The sequence below is a fragment of the Choristoneura fumiferana genome, chromosome 2 (assembly GCF_025370935.1).
Source record: "Choristoneura fumiferana chromosome 2, NRCan_CFum_1, whole genome shotgun sequence".
Classification (NCBI taxonomy): Eukaryota; Metazoa; Arthropoda; class Insecta; order Lepidoptera; family Tortricidae; genus Choristoneura; species Choristoneura fumiferana.
In genome coordinates this window covers 7,395,878-7,407,982 of record NC_133473.1, presented here as the reverse complement: position 1 = coordinate 7,407,982, position 12,105 = coordinate 7,395,878, and the positions used below count along the sequence as shown (strand labels likewise).

Genomic DNA, 12,105 nt, shown 5'->3' with positions numbered 1-12,105 from the left:
CCTAACAATAGATTTCATGTTCAAAAATATTGATTCACATAATTCTTGGCCAATTGTTGACGCAAATTGCTAAGTATGAAGTAAGTATAACTACAATACAATTAAATTATTAAAGTAGCGTTAGTGATATTGTGCTTACTGTATTAACTGACAATATTTGTATTTCAAAATAAATGCTTTTTAAATAAGGTTCCTTGTACTTAAGAATAAACAACACACAATGAAATTCACAAACGAACCACTTGGGATTAGATTTTAGTTAAATTATTTACGAGTACGATCAAAGTTGATTTTTAGATATTGAAAGAATGAAGAAAAAAGTAAGAATAGAAGAAAACCATTTATTCCAGTAACTCAAAACACGTACATGCATAAATAAAAGAGAAGGAACAAAAAAGCTTACAAATGCTTTTGAAAGTTATTACGCAATGTATTGTTAAATCTTTTACCGGTAGCACATAGTAAAGGCTGGCCCGTTAGAGTTGAGTCTTCTTTACCTATAAGTAAAAGCTAAAAAAAACACTGCTTGCTGCTATACCTACATACTTAGAAAATGGTGTACTATTTTTTTTTATTGTTAGCTTATTCTGTCCAACTGCTTGATGTTTTTTTTTATTAAAGGCCTTCACATTTCCATTGCTTTCTGTATAAATAGTGCCACGAGAGTTTAAGTGAATGCATACACACACTGCTACAAAAAGAACTGATTGCACAAAAGGGAAATGAATGAAATGAATGAGTAAATGTCAAAATCCTGCTGTCATAACACGAAATGTAGTAGCTATGTGTGTAATCATTCACTTCAACTCTCGTGGCACTACCTATATTAAACTTTTATAAATAATTTATACAAATAATCTGATACTCTTTCCAGATACGGCTTTCCATGTAACATTTGGTGATCAACATGTTGTAAAAACGTGGGCTCTAAATATATATTTGAAATAATTGTCGTATTAAACGCGAACGCTTTTGCGTTAAAGTCTCAAATACTACTAAAAAGCATGTTTCCACTATGCATCGTTAAAGACGCTGTCAATTTTCTCATATAGTACATGAACTATGAGGAAATTGGCAGAGGCAATGAAGATGTTAACGCAAACGCTTTCGAGATCTTTTTTGTCTTAAAATTACACTAGATGCGAAATAATTTCTAGCGAATGTACGTTCCAACGAAGGCTCCACAATTTGTGCAGTAGTGGTCAGTGTTGAGGCAGGAGTCGATGCAATAGGGACAGCACACGCAAGGCCAGCATCTAAACAAACAAAATAAAATTAGTTTGTAAAGAAACAATAAAAAAAGACATTGTAGAATTATCAATTTCTTCCGATATTATTTTAGGAGGTTATTGGAATAGTTACACGAAATGCCTCTTTAAAAGATTTTTTATCGTTGCCTTTCGTTTGAACCAGAGGCAAAAAAAAATTTAAGAGTTCTTTAAAAAAGTAAATTCCAAAAGTAAAATTTTTATAGGTCTGCAATCCAGTTGATAACCTAATAACACAGCAAAAATTCAACTTTATGATAGACTTAGGGGCTGTTTCACCATCCATTGATTAGTGTTAACTGACGGTTAAATATGATGCCGTCTCTATTTATTTTGTTCGAATAGACGGTGACGGCATCACATTTAACCGTCAGTTAACCTTAATCAATGGATGGTGAAACAGCCCCTTATTGTTGATCAAACTCTTAAATACTTCTAACATTTTGGAGTCAAATTTATCCAATCATAAATACATAATAAAATAGACGTTTATTTATTAATCCAGTCTTTGTCAAAACGCACGCATGCACGCACGCACGCACGCAGACTACCGAGATACAGGCTTCGCGTAGTTTGGAGTAAGAAGGACAATACCTATAACTATGTAAAACGTGTTTTGTGAAATAAATCATTATTATTATTATTATTAAAATCTTATTTTGCTTCAAGTGCCCATTTAAGAGGTATGGACTAATCAGATTTTTCCAATGAACCAATACGTGCGTCATTACCAACCGGCCTTTATTCCCAAATAGATTCTGAGAAAAATGCGATAACGATAAAAATGGATAAGAGCCCCGATAAAACTATCTTTTTACCTATATCCGTTTAAGAACTGGTTTTTGTAATGAACATGAGTTATCATTCTTTTGGAAAGTTATAGCTCGTTTTTGAATGACAATTATATTGACTTATTGGTATACATAGCCCTATTAGCCCTCTCATTCCGAGAGGAGGCCTGTGCCCTGCAGTGGGACGTATATAGGCTGGGATGATGATGATGATGATGATGATTGGTATACATACAATGCGACAAAGATCTCAATCAACGTGGCAAAAAAATGGAACATGGCCATTATTCGAGTGTTTATTTTATTTGATTTACGTGGGCACATTTTTGTTGATATGGTAGAAGATTCTGTTACAGTTTCCAGGTTATCTAGTAGAAGTACATGACGTCTAAGAAAATAATCTAAAATGTCATTAAACTTTGTAATAGTTAGTGTTAGTTAACAGTGTTAGTTAGTTTAAAGTTGATTTTGCAAACAAATCACTGAATGGAAAAATCGTTTTAGCAACCCCCTAATGTATTTAAAAGACCTATCCAACGATACACTACACTACAAGGTTGGATGAGAAAAAAAATCACCCCATTTTACGTCTATGGGAGGTACAGTAAAAAAAAAATTTTTTTTATTGTGCCATTTTGTTGGCATATTTCACATCTAATATTCGTGCAAAATTCAGCTTTCTAGCATTGATGATAGTCCCTGAGCAAAGCCGCGGACGGACAGACAGACAGACATGGCGAAACTATAAGGATTCCGTTTTTGCTATTTTGGCTACGGAACCCTAAAAACTAGCCTATGCTTGTATGAATAATACGAATGTTTGTTCTCGGGTCTTAGATGTAAAATGTATTTATCTATTTAAGTATGTTTATCCGTTGCCTAGTATCCATAGTAGCTTTGCTTAGTTTGGGACTAGTTTAATATTAATGTCAAGTGTCCCATGATATTTATTTATTTATTTATTTAAGCATATTGTGTTCAGAGAAACTTAGAAATTAGTCTTTGGAGCCGGTATAGGAATTTGTAACGTTTGTGGTAGATTCGGTGGCACCCGGGGTTTATTTGGGGAGTCGGGTCGCCAGCACAGGGACAGTCAATGCAGCTAGTATAAAATAACAACCTTCGAGACAGGCGCGATGCAGGGAGAGGAGGATATGGGTTAGTCATCTTTTATGAACTATACCTATTGGGGAAACCCCTTTTTGCGTTATCATGGTATCGTATATGTGACACATGTTTAATATCTTACTTCCTATTTACGAAGCCTAGTTGATCTTTATTATGCATTTTTATTATTGTTGTTTCAAATAATTTTGTTAATACTGAATAAGTTATCTTTCATTTAATTTGATATTCCTTAGACTACTTGGGGTAGTGTGGGTCTCTTACAAAAACATATAAAGCAAGTGAAATTCACCCAGTTAGTATAAACTTACCCGAAAAGACAAAGAAGACCAGCGAAGACGTGCGTTCGTGTAGTAGACCTTCTTTCGACTCTTGTTACTATTTCCTGATTGCACGACCGGCAAGTAGTATGCGTTGGGTTTGGTCCAACAGATTGCTGTATAATCACAGCTCCCGGTATAATGGTCGTTACTGTGGCTCCAGCTGGTGGGGGGCCCGGTGGCGGAGGTCCCGGGGGGTAACCTTGGTAAGGGGGAGGACCTGAGGGAGGTTCATCAGGGAAGTTAGGATTTTTACCTAGAACAATTTGCTTCCGTCAATTTAGACTTTGATGTAGAGAGAAAAAGAGACAGACAGTAGAGGCTACTGAATAAAAAGTACAGATTTAACCAGCTTAAATAATATAGTAGAATTAAGATGTTAAGTTACAAAAAATTAGGGACAGACAAAGAATATAATGCAATAAACCAAAAAAAAGTTGATGGATTGCGGGGACGTGTCCGCTCGTGACCTTCTACTCTTTTGGCTGAAATCGGGAGGGTTTGATTATAAAGCTTTACTTATTGAAATTCAAATTGTCACCACAAGTTATCAGCATAGAGTATGTATTTGATTATCATAACCAAAAATAAAAGTAAACTGTTTTGATTCCATGACTGTGAGGTGAGGATCCATTCAAATTGCTAACAATTCTAATTTAATCGATATCCTTTTGCAAACGATATCAATTTCATTTTCCTTTTCCTTTGAATGGTTTTTTATATTCAATGATTTTCACCTATTTTTTGGTGATAACGAAAATATAGAAAAGTATAGAAGGTACGTAATATTATACTTACTTTGCATATGATCTCCCATTGTATATTATTTAAATAAGTTGTTCCTCCACGTAACACACTGGACACGCCTAAAATTGTTCACTTGCCTACCGTTTGGTCGCAACTATCTTTCGTGGCGATCCATAGAACTTTATGTACGGAATGGTTACCTGATAAAGCGTAAACGTGGATTTATCTCAGATAAGTATAGATAAAGTTATTGAAGCGACTGATTTTGTTGATAACTGGCTGAATAAGCTTCGTACAAAATCGCTGTTTTGACGACAGGTCGCATGACGCTTTGGTTTTTAAAGTTGAGGATACTGAATAGCGTACCGAGATGGAACCTTTTCAAAATTAATTACGCAGTGTTTTATTTTCGCAGATAGATGTAAATTCATGTTAGCCTGGCATTTGCAGCGAAAGTTACCTTGATAGGTGATTCAGTTTTTTGGACTTTGTACCCCTTTTCATAAAAATCTGTTATATTTATGTTCACAATTTTAACGTTGCGTTTATCAGACAAAGACGTAACACGCTTCCGATTTGTATAGTATCCTCGTACCTACATCCTTCCTTTGGAAAGGACATTAGAAATAATTATAATTGAACAGATGCCTTTGTAAAGTACATAGTGAAAAATTAGTAGGAAAACTCGGAGAATTTTTCCTATAATATTTTTCCTGAAGCATCTAAGCTCTAAGCATGTAAGTTTCACAAAATTATTCCAAAAAGTACATAATTATTAACGATTATAACATTAAAAAGTATGACGTTTAAATTACATGACATACATTTATTTATAACAACTTTTGCCATAACGTTCATACGGAATAATGCTATTTTGTATAATGAACGAAATGCATAGATACTAACATTTTACATAATTAAGTCCAGTGTAAGAGTGAAAGAAGTAGGTTAGGTTAGCATTTCATAAATGCAACGTATGCTGATTGAATTTATACATTTATACATATGTATGCAAAGGGAAAATTAGGACAATTGTTAAACAAATCTTTCATTACACCCTGCCTGTACTCGTACAATCACAACATAAGCATGATTTCATTATAATAAGGATTCATTGTCATCTTTCAAATTAAGGTATGTAAAGGTGATCTCGCCAGAGGTAAGCTGTTATTTCATCATCATCATCATCATCATCATCATCATCCCAGCCTATATACGTCCCACTGCAGGGCACAGGCCTCCTCTCGGAATGAGAGGGCTTGGGCAGTAGTTCCCACGCGGGCCCAGTGCGGATTGGGAACTTCACACACACCGTGGCATTGCTTCGCAGGTTTGTTGTGCAGGTTTCCTCACGATGTTTTGCTTCACCGTAAAGCTCGTGGTAAATTTCAAATGTAATTCCGCACTAGAATTTCGAAAAACTCAGAGGTGCGAGCCGGGGTTTGAACCCACGATCCTCTGCTTGAGATGCTATAGGTCATACCACTCGGCCACCACGGCTCAGCTATTATTTAAATACAAATAAAATAGACTTATTATAAGTAACGTTATCAACATAATTTTATTGTTATAAAGAACTATACATAAACTGGAGGAAGCAGAGGACAAAGGGTATCTAGCGAATATAAGATCCAATGTAGGCATCACATTTTGTGCAGTAATGATCAGCGTTGCGGGTAGATTCCATACAGTAGGGTATACATACACACGGCCAGCAACTGTAAAACAAAGAAAAAAACGATTAATATGCAACGTAATAGATAGTGTTGTCTTTACAGTACTATTCTACTTAAACATTCTAAATTCATCCGAAAGAAGAAATATCTTTCTGTGCTTTTTGTTCTAAAGAGAAACAAAGTCGAGAGTAGGTAGAGAAAAAAACATCCCGTGTAGGGTAGGTACTAATAACCCTTCTTTGGGCAGTTAGGTAAAAATACTCGAAATTTCAATTTATAAGTAGAGCTTGTAAAACCTGCAATAATTCATTTTCGGAATTAGATATACTGTAATGAAATGATAGATGTAATAATATTAGAAATAAATAAATAAATAAAATAAATAAGATATTGTTATATTCAACCTTTCTCGTAACAGGTTTTAAAGTTGCCCTGTCAAAACGTCAGTTTTGTTTTGGTAATTTAAATTTATGGTTTAATTACTCATTTTTTTCATGTTCTTTTTTTTTGTTAGTTTTACTCTACTGTATAAAATAGTGGCATATTTGCTGGTCAATGTTTAACTTAAGTTTTATTATCTTGAGTTTTTTTAGTGCCTGGGCGAGCGAGCTTTGCGCGGGCTAAAACTCGGTAACAAGCGTTTTTCCAGAGATAATTAAGACCAAGCTAGATCGATTTTTCACCCCCGAAAACTCCTTCGTAGCAAATTTCATCGAGATCGTTTGAGCCGTTTCCGAGATTCTGATGATGTTTGGATGTTTACATGTTTGTTACTCAATCGCGTCTAAACCACTTAACCGATTTAGATGAAATTCGGTATACAGATAGTTTGAGTCCTGGAGAAGGAAATAGAATAGTTTTATCCCGGAAAATTTCATAGTTTTCTGCGCGGACGTCACGGGTAACGGCTAGTATAAATATATATAAATATACAAGAATTGCTCGTTTAAGGGTAGATAGATAGATAGTTATTGTACGTCTCACCGCCGGACCGATTTAGATGAAATTTTAGGACCTATACAGATAGTTTTAGTTCCGGTTAAGGACATAATAGTGATAGTTTTATCCCGAGAAATTGCATAGTTCCCGCGGGATAGCGATAAACGAATTCTACGCAAATGGAGTCGCACGCAACAGCTACACCTACCTACCTATAATCTCTATAAACCTGTTGTTTTTGTACTGCTTACTATGTGTTGGTGTTCAATAAACAGTCATTGTATTGTATTGTATAATGTTTTTAAAAGACCTATTCAACGATACTCTGCAATAGGGATTTGAACAAATCCCACTTTTTTCCTCCCCCACAAAAGTAGTAATAAAGTATAATGTGCGAGGATTTGTGGCGGGGGATGTGTTTTATATTAACCAATAGAAACGCTTTATTTTCACATCCTCGCACAGCACATCTCTGGTGGAAACAGCTAAGAGGAGCGAGGCGACGTATTTTCATTTGAAGCGTTTCTATTGGTTAATGAAAAACATATTCCTCGCAACACATCCTCGCACATCTCTGTTGGAAACGCTGCTTAACTTTTGTATCTGACACTTACAAATTTGTACGAATCCTTCGGTGCTGGAGTCCAACTCGCGTTTGTCCGGTTATTTCTTATGAGAATCAAAGACACAAAGGATAAAACTGACCCAAACAGACATAGTAGACCAGCAAATACGTGTGTTCTCGTCGTAGCCTTCCATTCGATCCTCGTGACTGCCTCGTTATTACAGGACTGGCAGGTAACATGAGCTGGTTTGGGACCCATAGATTGTTGGATGATGACAGCCCCTGGGACGACAGTGGTGACTGTAGGTCCCGGTGGTGGCCCGCCGGGAGGGTAGGCTTTGTATGGAGGTGGACCTGGAACCAAAAAAAAATTGGTATATAATATTGTAAAACAATTTTATTAACGCCAATTGATTTAGCCCCATATTGGCTCTGTGCACGACATTAGCGCCACTTATCGTCCGCAACTTTGCTGGCTCTGAGGCTCGACGTTTTGAAATTTCATCGCGACATTGTGACAAAAATCAAACCTATCACGTATTAATTTATAATACAAAATGACTGTGATACCGTGGTTTGGGTGAACAAAAGTTGAATGAGATAAGTAAAATTTATTCAAACGGTGTGATTTATTTCCGTTATGCTAGGGCTTGTTTACTTCATGTTTAGTTGTACTTTTACTGTAAAACAAAAAGATAAAGCTACTTTAATGGTTTCTTCAAATAAAACTGAAGAATATAATTCTTCTTGTATCGATAGTAATAAATTAAATATTGTTTGCAGATCAAAATGACTGTCATTTTGAAGACCGGTTTTGTGAGTTCACTCAATACAAAATTTCAACCACAAACCGTTCCAAAAGGAAAATTGTTGGTATCTGCTGGACATGTCCGGGATGTAGAGGAATTAAGCACAAAACAGGGACAGTGATCAATAATTCAAGCTAGCACCATAAGACAAACTTCTATTACTAAAATAAGCTAGTAAGCCTAAACAAATTTATTTGTTAATGACAGATTCATGTGAGTATGACAGATGACAGAGCCTACATTATTTCTACTTTTGGCCAATATAAGCGCTGCGAAAGATTTCATTACCCCCACCTAGTACTTAGCACCCAGCCAATAGGTAGAGTCATTCACGATGACGCGTGCCGTGGTTCTTATTACAATGTCATTAATGTCTAATTTTGTCAAAATCACGTGTCTTCGTGGATGGCACTAGGTATTCTAATCAAAGCTTGTACGAAGCTTGTACAGTCAGCAACAAAGATATGAATACAGCCAAAATGCAAAAAATATGTATACATGGCCTTAATGTTCAGGCAATAAAGTCCTGTATACATATTTTTGGCACTTTGGCTGTATTTATATCTTTGTTGCTAACTGTACTATCGGTGCTAGACAACGGATAAACATACACATATATCAAAAAAGTCTTGGAATACTCATTCATCATCATCATCATCCCAGCCTATATACGTCGCAACAAAACGGGCAACGGATGCCCCTTACCAGTACTCTTACTTTCAGAAACTCTGTTTCAGTACTCTTTAAAGTTTAATGGACTAAGTGCAAAGAAGGGCTAATATAGAAAACATCCCAGTGGGGCGAAGTGTATCCATAAAGACCCCTAGAATAAAGATAAGATAACATACATGCTCATCATACAAAATATCCCTTCCAGGACTCTATCCAGATTATCGTGTCGTCGGGAGCTGAAGGGTGCGTAAGGTGTATTAGAATTTTCGAATAGTGCTTGTCGTTAACTATTAGTTTGTGTTTATAAAACCGTAACGTGGCGAACTGTCAAACCAAAACATAATAACCTTTAGCAGAGAGTATCTACTAATAATTGCAAAACAATAGACATTAGCAGCATGACACAATGGCGTCAATGTAGACGACAGGTGGCTTAGAAGAATTTTTCAAAAAATTTCATGGATAGAACAAGCTTTTCTTTATTTTAAGTAGATGTTTGTGCCTAGCAGTGGAAAGTAAATAGTAGACCAGAAATTCCGCTCATGATGGTTACAATACACTTTGGTGTATTGTATACACTATACAGTCGAGGGCATAAATACAGGGTTATTGGTTATTCATCGTATTCCCGTTAAGAGGTGATAGTGGTGACTATTTGCGATAATTTTAACCCCCCATATGCATTATGCAAAAGTGAACAATTTTTGAGTTATCATGTTTTTAGCTTTTTTCAAAATAAGTCAAAAATGCAACATCAAAAGTTTATTTAAAAAAAGTATCAATTTAAATCTATTTTTGTCTTTTGATTTATAAAAACAATTAAACACTGGTTATTTATCAATATTAAAACAACAATTATCGGTCCAAATTTAAAAATGCGAGACGAAAAACGATATTATTTCAATATTTTTTTGAGATTTTTTCCCACTAAAATGCCTTGAAAACAAAAAAAAACGTTATGAAACTTGGCTTGCAGATTATTTTAAAAACATAAACGTTTTCTTAGCTATCCAACAATGCATAGCAACTAGGAACTTATTTCAAAGAAACTGAAAAAAAAAAACACAAAGGCAGCAGGAGGAAATTCGTATCGATTGTACAGTCTTAGTGATGTAATAAGGAAGATCTACGTTTTTATTATTACAAAGAATTCCATAATCTTAAGCTTATCTATCTATACACAGAATACTTATTGAAGCACAATAATAACTGAAAGATCGAGGCGTGGCATTAATATTCATGATAATTGGGGCATTTGTTTTTCAATATAATGATCGCACTTTTAACGTACTTTTATATCCATCTTATAAACGAGTTAACTCGAGCCTGCAGTGGGAGCAGAAAATAAGTTAGGTACCTCGTAGAGGGAAAGAATGAGAAGACAGGAGAGACTTAAGTATGAGTTGTGACAAGGTTACTTGGTGCATCTGAGCTTTAATAGACCATTTATAAATGATGCCTAATCAAGATATTTATTTATTCGTTTATTGGATTATATGTCTAAGTGGATTTTTTAAATTGTTAATTTGCTTTTCACACAGTTTAGTATAGCGTACAAATTACTACGACAAAAATCCGTCCATTCGCTCTATAGCTCTAGTGATTATGATGTATGATGTATGTATGTGGAATGGCAGTCACCCAAAAATAGTTTAAGGAATACAAGTATATAGATAATCAATGGTACCTCAGGAGAAAGGGGCCTAATAAGAGAGCGGGCAGTAGCACTCTATATTATTGCTAACTGCAAACTCCGGACTCCACCTCTGCAGTGTGGAGGGCAAGGGGATACCACCACACTACTTCCCTAAGATAATCGACATGAAAGTTCACTACTGATCCTCATCTGTCCAGAGTGTAGCGACTTTGAAGAGAGAGAGTCTTCTTGTGCATGATTTTGGATTGGATGATGATTCTGGAGACGTTATATCGAAACAAAGTACACAACTTAGTAAATGTGTGCAACTCGTTTATCACCGCATTTACGTAAAAGATACTAATTCTTGTTTTTCGTGAGCATTGCCGGAGTGTTAGTAGCCAACATCACACGCGTCTAAAAAGAAAAACAAAAGAACACTAGTGTCACCAATAAGTAACTACTTATTTACTACGAAACTCTAAGTTATTAAGTAACTAAGGTGGTTCGGATATCAGTCTTCACAGTCGCTCTGTATTCAATACGTTATTTTAAAGATGCAATCTATTATTATAACTCCATGAGAAACCTCTTTGATAGCTTAGATATCTTACAACATACTTACTTTCTATTTGATCTGCCATATTTAACACTTAAATTTACTTTACTGTATTCTTTCCACTACAACAATAAAAAAAAACCTCTCGTCTCCAGAGTTTATATGCAACTATCTTTTCAACTGAATTATGATACTATTTGTATGAAAGGTTTAACCGATAAAGCGGAATGACTCATTTAAAGATAAACTATACAGATAAAGGTTCGAACGATTGGTTTTGATAACCGGTACAGTTTGATTAATTCGAGTTAACAGTTTTGACAGATGGGCGTGCCTTCAGTCAATTTTCAACTTCGACGTCATATAAATAAAGCTATTTTTAGTATACCGCTACCCACGTTTACAGATTATGTAAAAACTATTTTATTTGTATGACCTCAAAGTTGAAAACTGACTGAAGGCACGCCCATCTGTCAAGTTTAACTCAAAGTAATCGTACTGTAACGCCTAGTTTACATAATTTTAAAGATGTCTGAGCCCTCAGTGTAGACTTTTTCACACAACAAGCGTTTCGAATGCTTTTGCGTCAAACTATCAAATAGCGGCCATTTTTGCTACTAATACCGAAAAACAATACTGTTATTTTAACTTTCTCTGTCATTTTTCCTTTTTTTTACGGCTACCCAAGGTAAAGAGTGTATAATTTTTTGGGCCGATTAAAATGAAAATCAAAACCTAAGTCCAATTGCATAACAAAGTACGACTAAAATGGTATTTACTCGTAGCGATTTTGTATTGAAATTTACTAATACTAATAGCTGGTGTACTGTATTTTGCAAATAGACCCTGGTCTTTTTATGAACTCACCTTACCTTATTGATGAGCTTAGTTTTAACTCACACTTGCCTCTATAAGTTTGACACCATTTACAACATGTATCATGATCGAAGCCCTAGAAGTATGCTCAGAATGAGCTGGACTAAACACTAAACATGTCT

General features: G+C 35.3%; 2 protein-coding genes across 4 annotated transcripts in view; both read right to left on the bottom strand.

Moving 5' to 3' along the window:
- Positions 1–327: 327 nt before the first annotated feature.
- On the bottom strand, positions 328–4,435 carry LOC141441947 (lipopolysaccharide-induced tumor necrosis factor-alpha factor homolog). Of its 2 annotated transcripts, none has more exons than XM_074106837.1 (3): positions 4,303–4,435; positions 3,496–3,760; positions 328–1,256 (listed from the first exon to the last, which is right to left on the bottom strand). In XM_074106837.1, exons 1-3 carry the CDS (start codon positions 4,319–4,321, stop codon positions 1,154–1,156), a joined length of 387 nt encoding a protein of 128 aa, XP_073962938.1. In that variant the 5' UTR covers positions 4,322–4,435; the 3' UTR covers positions 328–1,153. The 2 variants fall into 2 exon arrangements, with proteins under 2 accessions (XP_073962938.1, XP_073962946.1); XM_074106845.1 differs by having other exon boundaries at positions 3,496–3,724.
- A 1,338-nt stretch (positions 4,436–5,773) lies between these two features.
- LOC141441963 (lipopolysaccharide-induced tumor necrosis factor-alpha factor homolog) overlaps positions 5,774–12,105 on the bottom strand; it is a 59,395-nt gene continuing 53,063 nt past the window's right edge. Inside the window, exons 1-3 of one of the 2 annotated variants that reach the window (XM_074106858.1) lie at positions 11,174–11,279; positions 7,572–7,785; positions 5,778–5,969 (exon numbers count right to left, since the gene is read on the bottom strand). In XM_074106858.1, the coding sequence (XP_073962959.1) occupies positions 5,867–5,969; positions 7,572–7,785; positions 11,174–11,192 (336 nt within the window). In that variant the 5' untranslated portion in view covers positions 11,193–11,279 and the 3' untranslated portion in view covers positions 5,778–5,866. Of the gene's footprint in view, positions 5,970–7,571; positions 7,786–11,173; positions 11,280–12,105 lie in introns of those variants that run through there. The other variant, XM_074106852.1, reaches the window with a different exon arrangement.

Bases quoted from the DNA above. Each gene is read 5' to 3' on its own strand.
- LOC141441947 (XM_074106837.1), bottom strand. The intron at 1,257-3,495 runs GTAAGTTTATAC...TTGTTTGTTTAG, and splicing joins GGTCTTCTTTGTCTTTTCGG to ATGCTGGCCTTGCGTGTGCT.